At 45.1% G+C, this 20,494-nt stretch overlaps 1 protein-coding gene across 2 annotated transcripts; it reads left to right on the top strand.

Moving 5' to 3' along the window:
- The first annotated feature begins 11,417 nt into the window (after window positions 1-11,417).
- On the top strand, window positions 11,418-18,926 carry LOC119294858 (phytochrome A type 3-like). 2 transcript variants are annotated; one of them, XM_037573137.1, is made up of 6 exons: window positions 11,418-11,639; window positions 13,855-15,975; window positions 16,198-17,014; window positions 17,393-17,689; window positions 17,795-18,045; window positions 18,575-18,926. In XM_037573137.1, exons 2-5 carry the CDS (start codon window positions 13,914-13,916, stop codon window positions 18,009-18,011), a joined length of 3,393 nt encoding a protein of 1,130 aa, XP_037429034.1. In that variant the 5' UTR covers window positions 11,418-11,639; window positions 13,855-13,913; the 3' UTR covers window positions 18,012-18,045; window positions 18,575-18,926. The 2 variants fall into 2 exon arrangements, with proteins under 2 accessions (XP_037429034.1, XP_037429033.1); XM_037573136.1 differs by having other exon boundaries at window positions 11,419-11,639; window positions 13,858-15,975.
- The last annotated feature ends 1,568 nt before the right edge of the window (window positions 18,927-20,494 follow it).

Here is a 20,494-nt window from a genome sequence, read left to right as displayed (position 1 = left end):
GCCTCTCGGGGTTGGAATAAACGCTTTGGTAGTGTGATCAAAGCATATGGTTTTATACAGACTTTTGGAGAAGCCTGTATTTACAAGAAAGTGAGTGGGAGCACTACAGCCTTTCAGATAAGTATATGTGAATAACATATTGTGGATCATAAATGATGTAGAATTTTTCTGGAAAACATAAAGGAGTGTTTGAAAGGAGTTTTTCAAAGAAATACCTTGGTGAAGTTGCTTACATATTGGGCATCAAGATCTATAGAGATAGATCAAGACGCTTGATAAGATTTTTCAATGAGTGAATACCTTGACAAGTTTTTGAAAGAGTTCAAAATGGATCAGTCAAAGAAGGAGTTCTTGTCTGTATTACAAGGTGTAAAGTTGAGTAAGTGTTGTAGGGTGGAACCCTATGTGGGTATCTTTCACGAATTGGAGGGGAAATCCCCTAGAACACGAAGAACACAAGAGAGGGGAAACACTCAAATTGAATAGATCCAATCACACATATGCTAGATCCAAGAACACACAAGAGGTCACAATGATTCAAGAACAACAAAGGAAAGATATAAGGTACTAGTTCATCCCAATCCTACGAGGAGAGAGGTCTTGATGATCCTATGATGGGGATCCTTCCCAAGTTGTGGGCTTGATATCCACTAGGGATCTTCTCCTAGGAGGTCTTGATCTCCTAGAGGAGTGGGTACAAGGAGCAAAGCTCTCTAAATCATCTCATATACTTTGCTATCCCTCTAAATGAGCTAGATGGGGGTTACTTATAGTCTAGGGACGAAGTGGGGGTAAAACAAGGGTACGTGGGACATTTGCCCTTAGTGCACGCATGCACAAACCGGACGTGTACGGGCACCCGGAGGGAGACGTGCCAGGGGGGGCGGGCACCCAGGGTGCGGAGGACCGGGCACCCGGTCCGGTCATGGACACCGTGGCCAAGTGGCAGAAGGGACAGGGCACCCGGGGGGTGATGGCCCGGGCACCCGGGGCGATGGTGCGGCTCCCAGCCGGGGGGGGGGGGCGGGCACCCAGGGCCAGTTGGTCGGGCGCCCGGGCTGCTCAGTGGCGCCACCCAGGCCACGGCCGGGCACCCAGGGCTCCAAAGGCCGGGCACGGGGTGCACAGTGGGCAGGCCCTAGGCGGTGGGCGAAGGCCCGGGCACCCGGGGGCATGGAGGGCCGGGCACCCGGGGGTCTGATAACCCACAAGTATACAAGATCGCAATAGTTTTCGATAAATAAGAGTGTCGAACCCAACGAGGAGCTAAAGGTAAAATAAATATTCCCTCAAGTTCTATCGACCACCGATACAACTCTATGCACGCTTGACGTTCGCTTTACCTAGAACAAGTATGAAACTAGAAGTACTTTGTAGGTGTTGTGAAATTGCCCCTAAGCAATTGACTACGTTACTAGATCGGTAATCACTATTGCAATTCTATTTGAGGGAGAGGCATAAGCTAACATACTTTCTCTACTTGGATCATATGCACTTATGATTGGAACTCTAGCAAGCATCCGCAACTACTAAAGATCATTAAGGTAAAACCCAACCATAGCATTAAAGCATCAAGTCCCCTTTATCCCATATGCAACAATCTACTTACTCGGGTTTGTGTTTCAGTCACTCACGCGACCCACTATAAGCGAATCATGAACGCATTGCAACACCCTACAGCGGGAATGCCTCACGCTTGCGCGACACGGAGGGCACCATAGTACAGCACCAATGATAAAACATGCAACTCAAACCAATCATAGCAATTCATCAATCACCGATAGGACAACGAAAATCTACTCAGACATCATAGGATGGCAACACATCATTGGAAAATAATATGAAGCATAAAGCACCATGTTCAAGTAGAGGATACAGCGGGTTGCGGGAGAGTGGACCGCTGGATGTAGAAGGGGGAAGGTGATGGAGATGTTGGTGAAGATGACGGCGGTGTTGGTGAAGATCGCGGTGATGATGATGGCCCCCGGCAGCGCTCCGGCGTCACCGGAAGCAAGGGGGAGAGAGGCCCCCTTCTTCTTCTTCTTCTTCCTTGACCTCCTCCCTAGATGGGAGAAGGGTTTCCCCTCTGGTCCTTGGCTCCCATGGCTTGGGAGGGGCGAGAGCCCCTCCGAGATTGGATCTATCTCTCTGTTTCTGCCTCCTCTGATTCTACCCCTTCACCGTTTCCTTTATATCTGGAGATCCGTAACTCCGATTGGGGTGAATCTTTCGCCTAGATCTTTCACATAAAATTAGCTTTCTTGCGCCAAAAGAAGAGCGTCAACCGCCTTACGTGTGGCCCACGAGAGCCTAGGGCGCGCCTGCCTCCCTGGGGCGCGACCTCCTGTCTCATGGCCACCTCGGACACTGCTTCGCGTTGATTTTACTTCCCAAAAATCATAAATATTCCAAAAAAAACTCCGTCCGTTTTTATCCCGTTTGGACTTCGTTTGATATTGGGTTTCTGTGAAACAAAAAACATGCAACAGACAGGAACTGGCACTGGGCACCGGATCAATATGTTAGTCCCAAAAATAGTATAAAAAGTTACCAAAAGTATATGAAAGTTGAAGAATATTTGCATGGAACAATCAAAAATTATAGATACGACGGAGACGTATCAGCATCCCCAAGCTTAATTCCTGCTCATCCTCGAGTAGGTAAATGATAAAAAAGAATATTTTTTTATGTGGAATGCTACCTAGCATAATCTTGATCATATGTCTAATCATGGCATGAATATTAAGATATGAGTGATTCAAAGCAATAGTCTATCATTTGATATAAAAACAATAATACTTCAAGCATACCAACCAAGCAATTATGTCTTATCGAAATAACATAGCCAAAGAAAGCTCATCCCTACAAAATCATATAGTCTGGCTATGCTCCATCTTCGTCACACAAAATGCCCCCATCATGCACAACCGCGATGACGAGCCGAGCAATTGGTTCATACTTTTTCACGCGCTTTAGCTTTTTCAACTCTTACGCAATACATGAGCGCAAGCCATGGGCATAGCACTATGGTGGTATATGGTGGTGGTTGTGAGAACAAGAAGAGGAAGAAGATAGTCTCACATCAACTAGGCGTATCAACGGGCTATGGAGATGCCCATCAATAGATATCAATGTGAGTGAGTAGGGATTGCCATGCAACGGATGCACTAAGAGCTATAAGTGTATGAATGCTCAAACTAGAAACTAAGTGGGTGTGCATCCAACTTGCTTGCTTATGAAGACCTCGGGCGTTTGAGGAAGCCCATCATCGGAATATACAAGCCAAGTTCTATAATAAAAATTCCCACTAGTATATGAAAGTGAAAGCATAGGAGGCTCTCTCTATGAAGAACATGGTGCTACTCTGAAGCACAAGTATGGTAAAAGGATAGTAACATTGCCCCTTCTATCTTTTTCTCTCATTTTTTTCTTTTTATTTTTCATTTTTTTCATTCATTTTTTTCTTTCTTTTTGGTGGGCTTCTTTGGCCTCTTTTTTTATTTGGGCTTCTTTGGCCTCTTTTATTTTTCATAAAGTCTGGAGTCTCATCCCGACTTGTGGGGGAATCATAGTCTCCTTCATCCTTTCCTCACTGGGGTAATGCTCTAATAATGATGATCATCACACTTTTATTTACATACAACTCAATATTACAACTCTTGAACAAAGATATGACTCTATATGAATGCTTCTGGCGGTGTACCGGGATGTGCAATGATCTAGCATAGCAATGACATCAAAAAACGGACAAGCCATGAAAACATCATGTTAGCTATCTTACGATCATGCAAAGCAACATGACAATGAATGCTCAAGTCATGTATATGATGATGATGGAAGTTGCATGGCAATATATCTCGGAATGGCTATGGAAATGCCATAATAGGTAGGTATGGTGGCTGTTTTGAGGAAGGTAAATAATGGGTTCATGATACCGGCGAAAGTTGCGCAGCACAATAGAGGCTAGCAAAGTGGAAGGGTGAGTGTGCGTATATCCATGGACTCACATTAGTCATAAAGAACTCATATACTTATTGCAAAAGTATACTTAGCCCTCGAAGCAAAGTACTACTACGCATGCCCCTAGAGGGATAGATTGGTAGGAAAAGACCATCTCTCGTCCCCGACTGCCACTCATAAGGAAAGCAATCAAAGAGCACCTCATGCTCCGACTTCGTTACATAACGGTTCACCATACGTGCATGCTACGGGACTTGCAAACCTCAACACAAGTATTTCTCAATTTCACAATTACTCAACTAGCACGACTCTAATATCACCACCTTTATATTGCAAAACTATTGCAAGGAATCAAACATATCATATTCAGTGATCTACAAGTTTATGTAGGATTTTATGACTAACCATGTGAATGACCAATTCCTGTCATCTCTCTAAATAGATATAAGTGAAGCAAGAGAGTTTAATTCTTTCTACAAAATATATGCCCATGCTCTAACAAATATAAGTTAAGCAAAAGAGCATTCTACAAATGGCGGTTGTCTATGTGAAGAGAAACAGGCAATCCAGACTTCAAATGATATAAGTGAAGTGCATGAAGCATTCTATAAAGCCATACTCAAAAGATTTAAGTGAAGTGCAATGAGCATTCTATAAATCAACCAAGGACTATCTCATACCAGCATGGTGCATAAAAGAAAAATGAAAACTAAATGCAAAAGACGCTCCAAGACTTGCACATAATGCATAAACGAAACGAATACGAAAACATACCGATACTAGTCGAAGAAAGAGGGGATGCCTTCCGGGGCATCCCCAAGCTTAGACGCTTGAGTCTCCTTGAATATTTACTTGGGGTGCCTCAGGCATCCCCAAGCTTAAGCTTTTGCCTCTCTTCCTTTTCCTCATATCGAGACCTCCTCGTTTAGACACTTCATCTACACAAAACTTCAACAGAAAACTCGGTAAGATCCGTTAGTATAATAAAGCAAATCACCACTCTAAGTACTGTTGCAAACCAATTCATATTTTGTTTTTTCATTGTATCTACTGTAATATAGCTTTTCCATGGCTTAATCCACTGATATAAATTGATAGATTCATCAAATCAAGCAAATTATGCATCAAAAATAGAATCTGTCAAAAACAGAACAGTCTGTAGCAATCTGAACATCCACCATACTTCTGGTACCCCAAAAATTCTACCAAACTTAGGAAAAATAAACAAGTTGTATAGACATACAGTGCAAAAAGAATCAGAACCAAATGACATTCCAGTTAAAAATGTAAAATCGCGCACTACAGTCAAAGTTTCTGTCCTGCACCGTACAAACCAACAAGCATTGTAAACATCCTAAAGGCAAGCCTTGGCACATTATTTTTATAATACAATGGAATTATACAAGGGGATAATTATTTTTGTTGAAAGTTTCTATAATCAAGATTCACAAAGTTTCCGTGAGCATGAACAAAGTCCAAGGCTAGCTCCCACTTCAACAATGCTTGTCTTTCTCACTTTCACTTTCCTTTTTGAAAAGTTTTGTGCTCTCCTCTTTATTTTTTTTGTTTTTAAACTATATGAAAGCACTCAACAAAAATAAATGACTCTCTAAAACTTCCGGGTTGTCTCCCTGGCAGCGCTTTCTTTAAAGCCATTAAGCTAGGCATATAGTGCTCAAGTAATGAATCCACCCGGATCCCAAGGTATATCAAAGCCAATTTTAATTAGCACTGATTTGTAATTTAGTAGTGAGCACAAAGTAACATATATCATGCAACAACGAAGTCTAACTCTCTTCCTATGCATCGGCATATCATAAAAGAACAATTCATGCACACCAAGTAAAGGCCAATGCATAGTATAAGTAGTTTCTTGAAATTTCATAGTATGGGAAACATAGAGAGGTGGAGATATAGTTCCTCTCTCATAATAATTGCAAGTAGGAGCAGCAAGCACATGCATATTATATCCATCAAAATTATCATGTGCAATGGTAAAAGGCAACCCATCAATATAATCCTTAATAAGCACAAACTTCTCCGATAAAGTGTAGTAGGGAGAATCCAAAAAGATAATAGGACTATCATGCGTGGGTGCAATAGCAACAATTTCATGTTTGACATAAGGAACTATAGCAAGTTCATCTCCATAAGCACAATTCATATTGGCATCTTGGCCACAAGCATAGCAAGCATCATTAAAAGGGAATATTTCAGGAGAATCAACGGGATCATAGCAATCATCATAGCAATCATCCTTCAGTAAGCACGAAGGGGAATTAAACAATGTATGAGTTGAAGAGTTACTCTCATTAGAAGGTGGGCACGGGTAGCTTATCTGCTCTTCCTCCTTTTGTTCTTCGCTCTCCTCATCATCTTTTTCATCCAATGAGCTCACAGTTTCATCAATTTCTTCTTCCATAGCTTCCTGCAAAATATTAGTCTCTTCTTGGACAGCGGAGAATTTCTCAATATATGGTTTAACATAGGCATTAGAAACATAATTATCATAACAATATTCAAGTATGGCAAAACTTTCAGATTTTTAAAGAGTAGCATCATACTTTTCAATCAAAGAAGCAATTTCAAAAGCACCCTTAGAAGCAACAAATTCTTCAATTTGTTGAACATCATAGTAATTATAAACACCCTTAGCATACAAAGGTACGATTCCATTATCAAACTCACATTGGTAGGGAAGGTGTTTCTTAGGGTTTTCAGAACAACAAGTAACATCATATATTTCACATAAATTCCAAGCATAGCATTACAAACGTTGAATTTGATCCCATAATAGTTTCCCTTTTTCAGATATACGGTGTCGCACATAACAAGCATGCTCATCTAAAGATTTGCCCTCAACTAAGCTAGTTGGGGTTTCAGCACGAGCACAAAGGGATCGAAGATGATCCAAGTAAAAAGCTTCAGGAGTGCGATAGATTTTGAGTGGTTCTTCAACCATTGGAGCAGTAGGTACAACTATTTTTTTGGTATTTTGCGTTTCCTACCCATAACTAAAGATAGAGAACAACTAAGAACAGCAAATAAAAATTACTTAATGATAAAGCAAACAAGCACACACGAGAATATTCACCCCACGCTATGACTCCCCGGCAACGGCGCCAGAAAAAGGTCTTGATAACCGCAAGTATACGGGATCGCAATAGTTTTCGATAAGTAAGAGTGTGGAACCCAACGAGGAGCTAAAGTTAAAATAAATATTCCCTCAAGTTCTATCGACCACCGATACAACTCTACGCACGCTTGATGTTCGCTTTACCTAGAACAAGTATGAAACTAGAAGTACTTTGTAGGTGTTGTGAAATTGCCCCTAAGCAATTGACTACGTTACTAGACCGGTAATCACTATTGCAATTCTATTTGAGGGAGAGGCATAAGCTAACATACTTTCTCTACTTGGATCATATGCACTTATGATTGGAACACTAGCAAGCATCCGCAACTACTAAAGATCATTAAGGTAAAACCCAACCAGAGCATTAAAGCATCAAGTCCCCTTTATCCCATACGCAACAATCTACTTACTCGGGTTTGTGTTTCAGTCACTCACGCAACCCACTATAAGCGAATCATGAACGCATTGCAACACCCTACAGCGGGAATGCCTCACGCTTGCGCGACACGGAGGGCACCATAGGATAGCACCAATGATAAAACATGCAACTCAAACCAACCATAGCAATTCATCAATCACCGATAGGACAACGGAAATCTACTCAGACATCATAGGATGGCAACACATCATTGGAAAATAATATGAAGCATAAAGCACCATGTTCAAGTAGAGGGTACAGCGGGTTGCGGGAGAGTGGACCGCTGGATATAGAAGGGGGAAGGTGATGGAGATGTTGGTGAAGATGACGGCGGTGTTGTTGAAGATCGCGGTGATGATGGTGGCCCCCGGCAGCGCTCCGGCGCCACCGGAAGCAAGGGGAGAGAGCCCCCCTTCTTCTTCTTCTTCTTCCTTGACCTCCTCCCTAGATGGGAGAAGGGTTTTCTCTCTGGTCCTTGGCTCCCATGGCTTGGGAGGGGCGAGAGCCCCTCCGAGATTGGATCTATCTCTCTGTTTCTGCCTCCTCTGATTCTACCCCTTCACCGTTTCCTTTATATCTGCAGATCCGTAACTCCGATTGGGGTGAATCTTTCGCCTAGATCTTTCTCACAAATTAGCTTTCTTGCGCCAAAAGAAGAGCGCCAACCGCCTTACGTGTGGCCCACGAGAGCCCAGGGCGCGCCTGCCTCCCTGGGGCGCGGCCCCCTGTCTCGTGGCCACCCCGGACACTGTTTTGCGTTGATTTTACTTCCCAAAAATCATAAATATTCCAAAAAAAATCTCCGTACGTTTTTATCCCGTTTGGACTCCGTTTGATATTGGGTTTATGCAAAACAAAAAACATGCAACAGACAGGAACTGGCACTGGGCACTGGATCAATATGTTAGTCCTAAAAATAGTATAAAAAGTTGCCAAAAGTATATGAAAGTTGAAGAATATTGGCATGGAACAATCAAAAATTATAGATACGACGGAGACGTATCAGGGTCCAAGAGCCTCTGTGGCTTCGTGCTTCTTGCGTCCTTCTTCCTTTCCTTCCTTCACGGGTGCTTGGGTCTCCCTCCGAGCTTCTTCATGGACTTCTTCTTGGTACCTAAGATTGCATAGAGTTTCCATTTGAGGTAGAATCCGACTCTCATATGAAACTGAATGAAGTTTGAAGAGGAAGGAGTCAACCTCGGTTTCGGTGGCACATGCGTGTGCTCTTGTCATCGGCCCTCTTCGCGCTTGCGGTGGTGGTGTGATGTCCATGGTGATGGTCGAGGGATGCTCCTCACCATTAAGACTCAAAGCCCAACCATGGCAGAAGATAGAAAGAGAATGAGAGTCATTCCCTATGCCAAAGTCATAGGTTCTATAAAGTATGTTGTGCTATGTACCAGACCTATTGTGTACCTTGCCATGAGTTTGGCAAGGGGGTGCAATAGTGATCTAAGAGTAGATCACTGGACAACGGTTAAAATTATCCTTAGTGAGGACTAAGGAAATATTTCTCGATGATGGGGGTGATAAAGAGTTCGTCGTAAAGAGTTACATCAATGCAAGCTTTTAAACCGATCCATATGACTCTAAAGTCTCAATCTAGATACCGGATACATATTGAAAGTGGGAGCAATTAGCTAGAGTAGCTCTATGCAGAGCATTGTAGACATAGAATATTTGCAAAATACATACGGCTCTGAATGTGACAGACCCATTGACTAAACTTTTCTCATAAGCAAAACATGATCACACCTTAGTAATCTTTGGGTGTTAATCACATAGCAATGTGAACTAGATTATTGACTCTAATAAACCCTTTGGATTTTGGTCACATGGCAATGTGAACTATGGGTGTTAATCACATACAGATGTGAACTATTGATGTTAAATCACATGGCGATATGAACTAGATTATTGACTCTAGCGCAAGCGGGAGACTGAAGGAAATATGCCCTAGAGGCAATAATAAAGTTATTATTTATTTCCTTATTGCATGATAAATGTTTATTATTCATGCTAGAATTGTATTAACTGGAAACTTAGTACATGTGTGAATACATAGACAAAACATAGTGTCCCTAGTATGCCTCTACTTGACTAGCTCGTTAATCAAAGATGGTTATGTTTCCTAACCATAGACACGTGTTGTCATTTGATGAACGGGATCACATCATTAGGAGAATGATGTGATGGACAAGACCCATCCGTTAGCTTAGCATTATGATCGTTACAGTTTCATTGCTACTGCTCTCTTCATGCTTATACATGTTCCTCAGACTATTAGATTATGCAACTCCTGAATACCGGAGGAACACTTTGTGTGCTACCAAACGTCACAACGTAAATGAGTGATTATAAAGGTGCTCTACAGGTGTCTTCAAAGGTGTTTGTTGGGTTGGCATAGATCGAGATTAGGATTTGTCACTCCGTGTTTCGGAGAGGTATCTCTAGCCCCTCTCGGTAATACTCATCACTATAAGCCTTGCAAGCATTGTGACTAATGAGTTAGTTGCGGGATGAAGTATTACAGAACGAGTAAAGAGACTTTCCTGTAACGAGATTGAACTAGGTATGATGATACCGACGATCGAATCTCGGGCAAGTAACATACCGATGACAAAGGCTTGGATAGAGGCAAGAAGCGGTGTTTTCCCTCTCCCTCGGGTTCCGGCCCAGGTTGGCACCCCAACCCTTCATAAATTGGCGAGCACGCTTGGCGTAGAAGTGCCAGGAGTCCACAGTCGAGAGGGAGCGGTGAGGGCAAGACCTAGCCGACATCCAGCGCACCCGGATTACCTCCGCGAACCCCGCCTAGTTAAGCCAAAAGGTCTCAAAGCAGAAACCGGAGGGGGTGGAGGTCGGTCTTTCTCAGACAAGAGAAGCAAAGGGACGTGGTATGATCCTATCCATGTGATGGCGCGGAACGAGGTGAGGAGGCATCAGAGCTCCCATTCCGGCGAGACAAAGACGCGGTCAAGAACGGACCTTGTCGGGTCCGCGTGCCTATTGGTCCAGGTGAATCTGGCACCAATCCTACATAGCTCTCGAAGGCTGAGATTTGCGATACGGTTATTGAACAAATGCATCCGGGGGTAGTTGACGCGATCATTCCCTTGCCCTCGGGGGTTCGAATGAGGTTGAAGTCACCCCCCCCCCCCCGCCACCACCACCGGAAGCTAAGCGGTCGAGATCTTCCTTGTGAGATCCACCAGGAAGGCCACCGAGCGGCGGTGGTCGGCTGGTCCATGCACAATGACGATCTCTCATTTAAAATTGATGCCTCGTTCGAAGACCTCCAGACTAACGAAAAATTCGCCTATATTCATGCTCCCCACCTCGAAGGTGGCATCATTCACACCTAAAAGGATGCCACCGAATGTCCGACGATCCCACTAGAAGGAAGCCAATGCGTGCCAGGCGAACAGGTGGGTGTTCAACCGCTTTAATTTTGGTAGGGCGAACTCCGTGCGCATGGTTTTCTGGATGGGGACGATGTTAATACGCTCGTCACGCATGTATTCTATGAGTTGGCGGCCATCGGGGGCTGCTTGACCCCAAATTTACACTAAAAAAATATCAACATCTACAATACCGAATACATATACTATGAAACTACATTCCATAACGAATATAGCAATATTGATTTGACATTATAAGATACTTTGACTTTAGACAAAACTCATATAAAGACTAATAAAGAGAGAAGAGTATCGAGAACCATGTCGTTAAAATAACGGCTGAATAGGAGAAGGGTTTGAAAAAGGAAGAGAAGTCAGAGCAGCACAGCAGGACCAGCTCGTTGAGGAAAGGGCAAGGGATATCGCGTATCGTCTGCACTGCAGGGTTAACCCCCGATGTGAGGCAGGTGAAGTTATTAGGTTTAATCAAGTCGAGATGGAAAGGCTGCGGCCAATGAAGCGTCGACAGCTCCCATCCGCGGCGGTCATGGGCGCGGCGCGGAGCAAGGGTCGGCGCGCCACGCCGCCACTACCAGTATTTATTTGCTTCATGCCCACCACCCACGGGCCTCACTCCCTCCCTGCTCACTCCACCAGTCCACTCCTCCCCTCCACCACGGCCCCGTCACCTCACCTCTCCATTGCCGCCGGCGCCGGGCAGCAGGTACCCTCTCCTCTCCTCTCCTCTCCTTCCTTCTTCCGCCTGCGTGTATGTATGCTTGGAGCTTGGATTTTGGATGTATCATAGTGATGCCGGAAAGGTTTCCTTCCCTGTTGACTTTGGCTGTGTGATGGTGATACCAGTCCAGAAGCTATTTTCCTCCCCCCTTTGATCCTGGGAAGGTACAGGGCAACGTTCCTGCTCTGTTTCCGGTGGTCAGGGCCCGGCATCATACACACACAGCATGAATTTGTAGCAAAGGTTGAGAGAATGACGTTCCTGTTAAGTGTGGGGATTCAGAATCCCCTTTCTACTACTCCCTCCGTTCCTAAATATTTGTCTTTCTAGAGATTTCAACAAATGACTACATACGGAGCAAAATGAATGAATCTACACTCTAAAATGTGTCTATATACATCCGTATGTGGTATCCATTTGAAATCCTAAAAAGACAAATACTCCCTCCGTTCGAAAATACTTGTCATTGAAATGGATGTATCTAGATGTATTTTAATTGTAGATACATCCATTTTCATCCATTTTGATGACAAGTATTTCCGGACGGAGGGAGTATTTAGGAACGGAGGGAGTAGTTGACTAGCGAAAGCAGAGCATCTCTCTGCTCAGCTGATTTAGGGCTGAGGCCCCATGGAGAGAGCGAGAGGTGCTGGACTGCTGGTGTTCGTTCCATCTGTAGGATTTCCGAGCACCGGGTGGCCCTTGGTTTCTGTCCATGTGCCATGTCAATGTCACCGGAATGGCAGAATCGCCGACCGGCTCGGCGATCCCGGAGGGCTCTTTGCTGAGACGGAGACCCTTGTATCTGCTTTGATTGGTTGTTTGCGGTGATAGATATCTCGATGGTAGTAGCGTTGCTGATATTTCGTTGTCCGATTCATCATGTGGGTTCTTCCTGTTGTCTTGTAGGTTTAGTTTTTTTGTTGCTGTTGCGCTGAGTCTTGTAGGTTTAGTTGCCTTTCTGAACCTTTTAAGCTTTCAGTCTTGCTCAGCTAGAAAACCAGGAGATTTTGGTATGTGGAAACTCAAAATCCACAATTCTGCTTCCTTGCTTTCTTCTCCTCACAGGCTGCTTGTGGCCTTTGCACCTTGGTGCATTTTACAAGCTCATGTAATCGACCCTAGGGTCCCCGGGCTTCGCCTGTTTTGAAATATATAAGGTAGACATCAATCTACCTTTTGTTTAAAAAAATAATAATAATTGAACCATGATCCAGAAAGGCATATTACTGGAAGTACCAACAAGTGTTGGCCGTGCCTTGCTAGAGTTTGTTCCTTCTGAATTTTGGCATGGGGGTATACTGTATTGTTGAAATAATACAAGTACACTCTTTGCAAAGAAAAAAAAGAGAGAGTATAAGTTTTTCCTTACAAAAAGGGGATAAACCCGGCCTCCTCTGCATCAAGAGAAATAATACAAGTACACAACAGAAAGGCCAGAACTAAACTTCCCAATACCATGACCACATTCTTTTTCTCCAGATGAGATAATTGACTCTCCTCTATAAGAAATTAGCAACTGTTGTTCTACTTTTTAGTAAGCCATACAGTTTGTTTGGAAAAAAAGGATCATCTGGTTACACTAATGTTGAGAAGAGTGAACCTGACCCAGCTAAATCACAGCCGACTGATCGCTTTGAAAATCTTCAAGTGATGAATAGGATAAGTTACACCGTTGCAGATACAAACTAGCGAGCTCCTTCCCTATGGTTAGCATGGGAAGCCTCTTTACTAGTGCTCCCTCCGTTCGGAATTACTTGTCTCGGAAATGGATGTATCTAAAACTAAAATACATCTAGATACATCCATTTCTGCGACAAGTAATTCCGAACGGAGGGAGTACCTTTTTGGGTTTGCTGGAGATGTGGTACTTTATGGATCTTTATTCTTCTAGTGTCTGTCAAATTTGTTCACGCTTCTGAAACCAGGAAAAGAAACAAATATTTAGTAGCACTAAGAAAATATATTTAGCCATGATGATCGTCTCTGTTTTTTTGCAAGCTGTTAATGGTTTACCGTACTTGTATATTTTACTACTCCCTCCGTCCGGAAATACTTGTCATCAAAATGAATAAAAGGGGATGTATCTAGACGTATTTTAGTTATAGATATATCCCTTTTTATCCATTTTGATGACAAGTGTTTTCGGACGGAGGGAGTAGTAATTAGTGTTTGCCGCTTCTCATTTATTTATGTCCAGCAGGAGTGACACACAGCAGATACCGCTGCTGAGAGCGGTTCGAGTACTCGAGGCAGGTGATGTCTTCCTCAATGCCTGCCTCCAGTTCTTCCAGCAGGAACCGCCGGAGCACCCAGGAAAGGGTGTTAGCACAAACAACCCTTGATGCTCAACTCAATGCTGAGTTTGAAGAATCTAGTGACTCCTTCGACTACTCCAAGCTGGTCGAAGCCCAGCGGGACACTCCAACCGTGCTGCAGGAAGGGCGGTCGGAGAAAGTCATAGCCTACTTGCAGCACATTCAGAGAGGGAAGATGATCCAGTCGTTTGGTTGCTTGTTGGCCCTTGATGAGAAGAGCTTCAATGTCATCGCGTTCAGCGAAAACGCGCCAGAAATGCTTACAACTGTCAGCCATGCAGTGCCCAGTGTCGACGATCCCCCAAGGCTCGACATCGGCACCAATGTACGGTCTCTGTTCACTGACCAGGGTGCCACGGCTCTGCACAAGGCACTAGGGTTTGCTGATGTTTCTTTGCTGAATCCTATCCTGGTTCAGTGCAAGACCTCAGGCAAGCCTTTCTATGCCATTGTTCACCGAGCAACCGGCTGTTTGGTGGTAGACTTTGAGCCTGTAAACCCCACAGAATTTCCTGCCTCTGCTGCTGGGGCCTTGCAGTCTTACAAGCTTGCTGCCAAGGCAATCTCCAAGATCCAGGCACTGCCAGGTGGAAGCATAGAGCTGCTATGCAATACTGTGGTCAAGGAAGTCTTTGAACTTACAGGGTATGATAGGGTTATGGCTTACAAGTTCCATGAAGATAACCATGGCGAGGTCTTTGCCGAGATCACAAAGCCTGGCCTTGAGCCTTATCTGGGCCTGCACTATCCAGCCACTGATATTCCTCAAGCGGCCAGGTTCCTTTTCATGAAGAACAAAGTGCGGATGATTTGCGATGTCCGCTCAAGATCCATAAAGGTCATCGAAGATGAGGCACTCCCCTTTGATATTAGCTTGTGTGGTTCAGCGCTCAGGGCAGCACACAGCTGTCACCTTCAGTATATGGAGAACATGAACTCGATTGCATCCCTTGTCATGGCTGTTGTGGTTAATGAGAATGAAGAGGATGACGAGGTCGGGTCTGAACAGCCAGCACAGCAGCAGAAGAAGAAGATACTGTGGGGCCTTGTTGTTTGCCACCATGAGAGCCCCAGATATGTCCCTTTTCCGCTGCGCTATGCTTGTGAGTTCTTAGCACAGGTGTTTGCTGTCCATGTCAACAAGGAGTTTGAAGTGCAGAAACAATTACGCGAAAAAAGCATACTGAGGACGCAAACAATTCTCTCTGACATGCTGTTCAAGGAAGCCTCCCCCCTGACTATCGTATCAGGGGCACCCAATATCATGGACCTAATCAAATGTGACGGTGCTGCTCTTCTGTATGGGGACAAAGTATGGCGTCTGGGCAATGCTCCAACCGAGTCTCAGATACGTGATCTTGCCTTGTGGCTGTCGGAAGTTCACATGGACTCCACTGGCCTGAGTACTGAGAGCCTCCATGATGCTGGCTACCCAGGAGCCTCTGCTCTTGGTGATTCGGTTTGTGGGATGGCAGTGGCTAAGATCAATTCCAGTGATATTCTTTTTTGGTTCAGGTCACATACAGCTCAAGAAATCAGATGGGGAGGTGCAAAGAATGACCCATCGGACCAGGATGACAGCAGAAGGATGCACCCCAGGTTGTCTTTCAAGGCATTCCTTGAAGTTGTCAAGATGAAGAGCTTGGCTTGGACTGATTCTGAGATGGATGCTATTCATTCATTGCAACTTATACTTCGAGGGACGGTGGATGGTGTCGTCAAGCCAACCGGAAAAGCTAGCTTAGATGAACAGATTGGTGATCTAAAGCTTGATGGGCTTGCTGAATTGCAGGCAGTGACCAGTGAAATGGTTCGTCTAATGGAAACAGCAACTGTTCCAATCTTGGCGGTAGATGGCAATGGATTGGTCAACGGGTGGAACCAGAAAGCGGCAGAATTGACTGGGCTAAGGGTTGATGATGCCATAGGAAGGCACATACTTACCCTTGTGGAGGAATCTTCTGTATCAGTTGTCCAGAGGATGCTATATCTAGCTTTGCAGGGTGAGTAAATTTATTGTATTTGTTTTCTCTATCTATTTACCTCCACGCCTACTTTGCCTTCCTCCTTAGTCAGAAACTTTGTGTTATCTTCATTTGTTGATAATTTGTGTGTTGAACCTAGCTAACTTGTTATCGCGTCAACTGCTTACACAATTTGCGATTGATAACTTGGTAATATCGATCGTTCATGGGTCTCTAATAAATATTTCGCTGATCAAACAGGCAAAGAAGAGAAAGAAGTTCGATTTGAGGTAAAGACTCATGGCCCAAAGAGAGATGATGGCCCTGTTATCTTGGTTGTGAATGCTTGTGCCAGCCGGGACCTTCATGATGATGTTGTTGGGGTGTGCTTTGTAGCCCAAGATGTGACTGTCCATAAGTTGGTGATGGACAAGTTTACTCGGGTAGAGGGAGACTACATGGCGATCATTCACAACCCGAACCCACTCATTCCTCCTATATTTGGTGCTGATGAATTTGGATGGTGTTGTGAGTGGAATGCTGCAATGACCAAGCTGACTGGGTGGCACAGAGAGGAAGTGCTCAATAAGATGCTTCTCGGTGAAGTGTTCGACAGTAGCAATGCCTCCTGCCTTTTGAAGAACAAAGATGCATTTGTAAGCCTTTGTGTTGTTATCAACAGCGCGTTAGCCGGCGAAGAAACGGAAAAGGCTCCATTTGGCTTCTTCGACCGAAGCGGGAAGTACACTGATTGCCTTCTGTCAGTGAACAGAAGGGAAAATGAGGGTGGTCTCATCACTGGGGTATTCTGTTTTATTCATATTCCTAGTCATGAGCTGCAACAAGCACTGCAGGTGCAGCAAGCCTCGGAGCAGACGTCGCTAAAAAGGCTGAAAGCTTTCTCCTACATGAGACATGCAATCAACAACCCTCTCTCAGGCATGCTTTACTCCAGAAAAGCACTAAAGGACACAGATTTGAATGAAGAACAGATGAGGCAGATCCATGTCTCAGATAATTGTCAGCACCAGCTAAACAAGATACTTGCCGACTTGGATCAAGATAACATCATGGAAAAGTATTCTTCTTGCCAAATCTTCTGAATTGTTCTATTGCGTTCTCATGTTTACTTATGGCTGTCCCTGTTTTTTGTCAGTTTGCGGACCTCGTACGTTGATGTCGTTGTTCATTGTCCTCATTTCACCTGCTTTCATGCCTATATGCCTACTTATGTGATTAAAATGGAACAACAAACAAACATTGTTACATTTACACAACTTGTTGAACTAACTGCTGTTATTATATTTGTACTGCTTCCGGAAAATTTAGCCAGTATATATGGTTTCACTTATTGCTCAAGCTTACTTTTATATTTGAGAGGTATTATGTGCATAATAGTTCACTGTTATCATCTTTTAAAAATAACTTAATTGTTTTCTGTCATTTGTGGTCACAGATCTAGTTGCTTGGATTTGGAGATGGCTGAATTTGTGTTGCAAGATGTGGTGGTGGCTGCTGTAAGCCAAGTACTGATTGCCTGCCAGGGAAAAGGCATCAGAGTCTCTTGCAACCTGCCAGAGAGATTTATGAAGCAACTAGTGTATGGAGATGGCGTTCGACTCCAGCAGATCCTTTCCGACTTCCTATCTATTTCAGTGAAGTTCTCTCCTGTTGGAGGTTCTATCGAGATTTCAGCCAAGGCGACGAAGAACAGCATCGGAGAGAATCTTCACCTTATTGACCTTGAACTTGGGTACATCGGTCGTGCAATATGCCTGTTAATTTCTGAAAAGGAAGTTTAGAAGCCTTCTTCTGGGAATGCCTAGTGATGGTTACTTTTGTCTCTGTATGTTTTCAGGATCAAGCACCAGGGACTAGGAGTCCCGGCAGAGCTAATGGCGCAAATGTTTGAGGAGGACGACGCGGGGCAGTCAGAGGAGGGGTTGGGCCTCCTGGTCTCTAGAAACCTGTTGAGGCTCATGAATGGCGATGTTCGTCACCTAAGGGAAGCTGGTGTGTCAGTCTTCATCCTCACCGCCGAGCTTGCTTGCGCTCCAACGGCAACGGGGCAGTGATGAAGAAGCCAGTGCAACACATGCTCATCAGATGGTATGTGAAACAACTCTAACGAAGTACACCAGTGCGGTGTGTTTCTTTTGTCGCAACTGCTGGCTTTGCATCTTTCCTTACTTTCTTGATTCATACTCCATCAAAAGGATACTACCTATGGAACGCACAGCCGAAATCTGCAGCCTTCCAAATTAATTATTGATACAAAAAAGATCATTGTTTCCCTAACACATTAATACTACGGATATGACTCTGAATGAGAGTGTGTGGATAGGATATTTTTCACCTAGCAGCTCAGTCTGGTTGTTGGTAGAAACTTTTATCACTGGAAATGAAGAAGTTTTCTCTGGATCCCACATACTCCCTCCGTTCCAAATTACTCATCGTGGTTTTAGCCACGACGAGTAATTTGGAACGGAGGGAGTACTATTTTCCGTAGAGTCCTTATTTTAGTTCAGAAGAGTGACAAACATGGCTGATTCAGTTTCTGTACTAGACCTTGTTCCATAATCAGAACTGCTGATGGGGAGTGTGGCCTTTTGCTGAAGAATTTTGTTTTCCCTTCCAGCTTCATTTCGAAAGAACCATGATCGAGCGGCGGTGACGTCTTGCGGGGAAGATGCGACGCGGTTGCAGCAGGCTGTGGTAGAGTGTTAAGTGAATGCAGAAAAGGAAGAAGCAAAGGTTGGCTTGTAGGATCGCTTATCAGTCCAGGATGAAGAAAGGTTGTGCGGCACGGTTTGGTTATGTACTTGTGCTGTGTTATTATATGTTCTTCTCGTCACGTCCTACTATGTATGTGTAAGGTTCAAGTTTGATGCTTCATCATAAGTGTTTTATTATGGCTGTGTTGTGTACTTGTGTAAACTTGGTTATAAGATTATTCAAGTATGTTTATCTACTAGTGCTGTGTTACTATAGGGTTGGTCTTTTATGGTTTTGCTGCTTGCCAGCGTGATCCTTTGTGTGTGCGCGTTAGTGTTGATTTTGTGCATCCTGACCTCCGTTGTCAATTTCAGTACAAGAATCTGCTATAAAAAAATGAGCTCGGTTGCGTAGGAGTACTCTACTGGAGAAAATCTTCGGGCAGGAGAGGTAACGAGACACTACGGGCTGTAGAAAATTATGGCGCGAAGAATTGGTCGAGCACATCAGTAGTCTGTACAGATATACGATGATGATTCGGAGGCGAAATACAAAGGGAAGAAGAAGAGTGGCGTTCCAAGCAAAGGGGAGTCAGCGATGGGAGCCAATGCTGCGGCGGTGCCTGGGCGTGAGCTCCCCACGCGGCGGCGGTCTCAGACCCATGGACCGACGAGAGCGTCGGGGATGGGAGTGTCGGGGTGGGCGTGTGGGAACAGAAAGGGCAAAATGGTCCGTGCCTAGTCTATCCAGTCAAGTTTGGTCAAACTTCTTGTTCTCCAACATTTGCCTCAATTCCTTTTTTTTAGGTGCCTCCGTTCCTTATAACATCCTAGCCGATCCCTTAAAATTGATTAAAGCATTTACAGCCGCAACCTGCAAATCCGGCCCCCCCGAACGCCCAGTGCGTTCGCAGCCACTGACAGGGCATTTTTTAAATTAGCAGAACTGCATACGGACATCTCATAATAAATTCTCAAATCCATAGAAAAGCATGCAAACGAAAAAAAAACTACGTGCTAAGTAGATAATCTAGCTACTCCTCGTTGAAGATGTCGACTATCTCAGTGCATGGCTCCAGGTACATGGGCGGAAGCTGCAGCTCCGGCTCCTTCGGCGCCTCTAGATGCTCCGCTCCGGCCTCCTCCTCCTCTCCGCATCGAGTTCGGCGAAGAGCGCGTCGAACGCCGCCTGCTCCTGCGAGAAACTGTCGGTTGGCCTCCACATAGGCCTCATCCCGGATGGACTCCAGGATGACCTGCTGCTCCGCCATCTCCGCGGCTTGGGCGACATCGAACTTTGCCTCTGCCCCCGCCATGTTGAACAACGGAGCAAGCTGCTCCGCCTCGTCCTTCTGTGGATCTGCCACCTCCATCGGCTCCAGCAGTTGCTCTTCCTCCTCCTCCTCCGGTTGCTACTCCTCCTCCACCTCCTCCTTCTTCTCCGGCTCCGGCAAGTCCGGAGGCAGTCCGGCAGCGATGCAGCCGGCGCGCCTTGCCTGGACCTTCTCCTCCACGATCTGCCTCCGACGCTCCGACATGAGCATAGCTTATGTGGTGATCTTTCGCCGGACCATGGCGATGCCGAAGAGCGTGGGAGGGCGGGGAAGAGGAGGCGGACGGGCTCAGGTGGCGGCGCAGAGAAGGAGGAGGTGGGTGGGCTAGGGTTGGGGGACACCGGCCAGCTTAAGTAGCCATATTTGGCCTCGGGCGACGAGCTGGAGCGGCGCCACGCGACGTTCACACCGCAGCGACGCAGGAGGCGCTCGTCTAACCGTCGGGTTTCCGAGCAATTTTGCGTGGGAGCCCATCATCAGTCCTACGCGGCGGACGCCCGGGCGCCCCAT

The sequence above is a fragment of the Triticum dicoccoides genome, chromosome 4B, assembly GCF_002162155.2.
Source record: "Triticum dicoccoides isolate Atlit2015 ecotype Zavitan chromosome 4B, WEW_v2.0, whole genome shotgun sequence".
Taxonomy (NCBI): domain Eukaryota; kingdom Viridiplantae; phylum Streptophyta; class Magnoliopsida; order Poales; family Poaceae; genus Triticum; species Triticum dicoccoides.
This window is presented reverse-complemented; position numbering and strand designations above follow the sequence as displayed.

Coding starts and splice junctions, on each gene's coding strand:
- LOC119294858 (XM_037573137.1), top strand. CDS start 13,914: ATGTCTTCCTCAATGCCTGCCTCCAGTTCTTCCAGCAGGAACCGCCGG. Junction 17,015..17,392: donor CAAGATAACATCATGGAAAA/GTATTCTTCTTG, acceptor TTGTGGTCACAG/ATCTAGTTGCTTGGATTTGG. Junction 17,690..17,794: donor CTTATTGACCTTGAACTTGG/GTACATCGGTCG, acceptor GTATGTTTTCAG/GATCAAGCACCAGGGACTAG.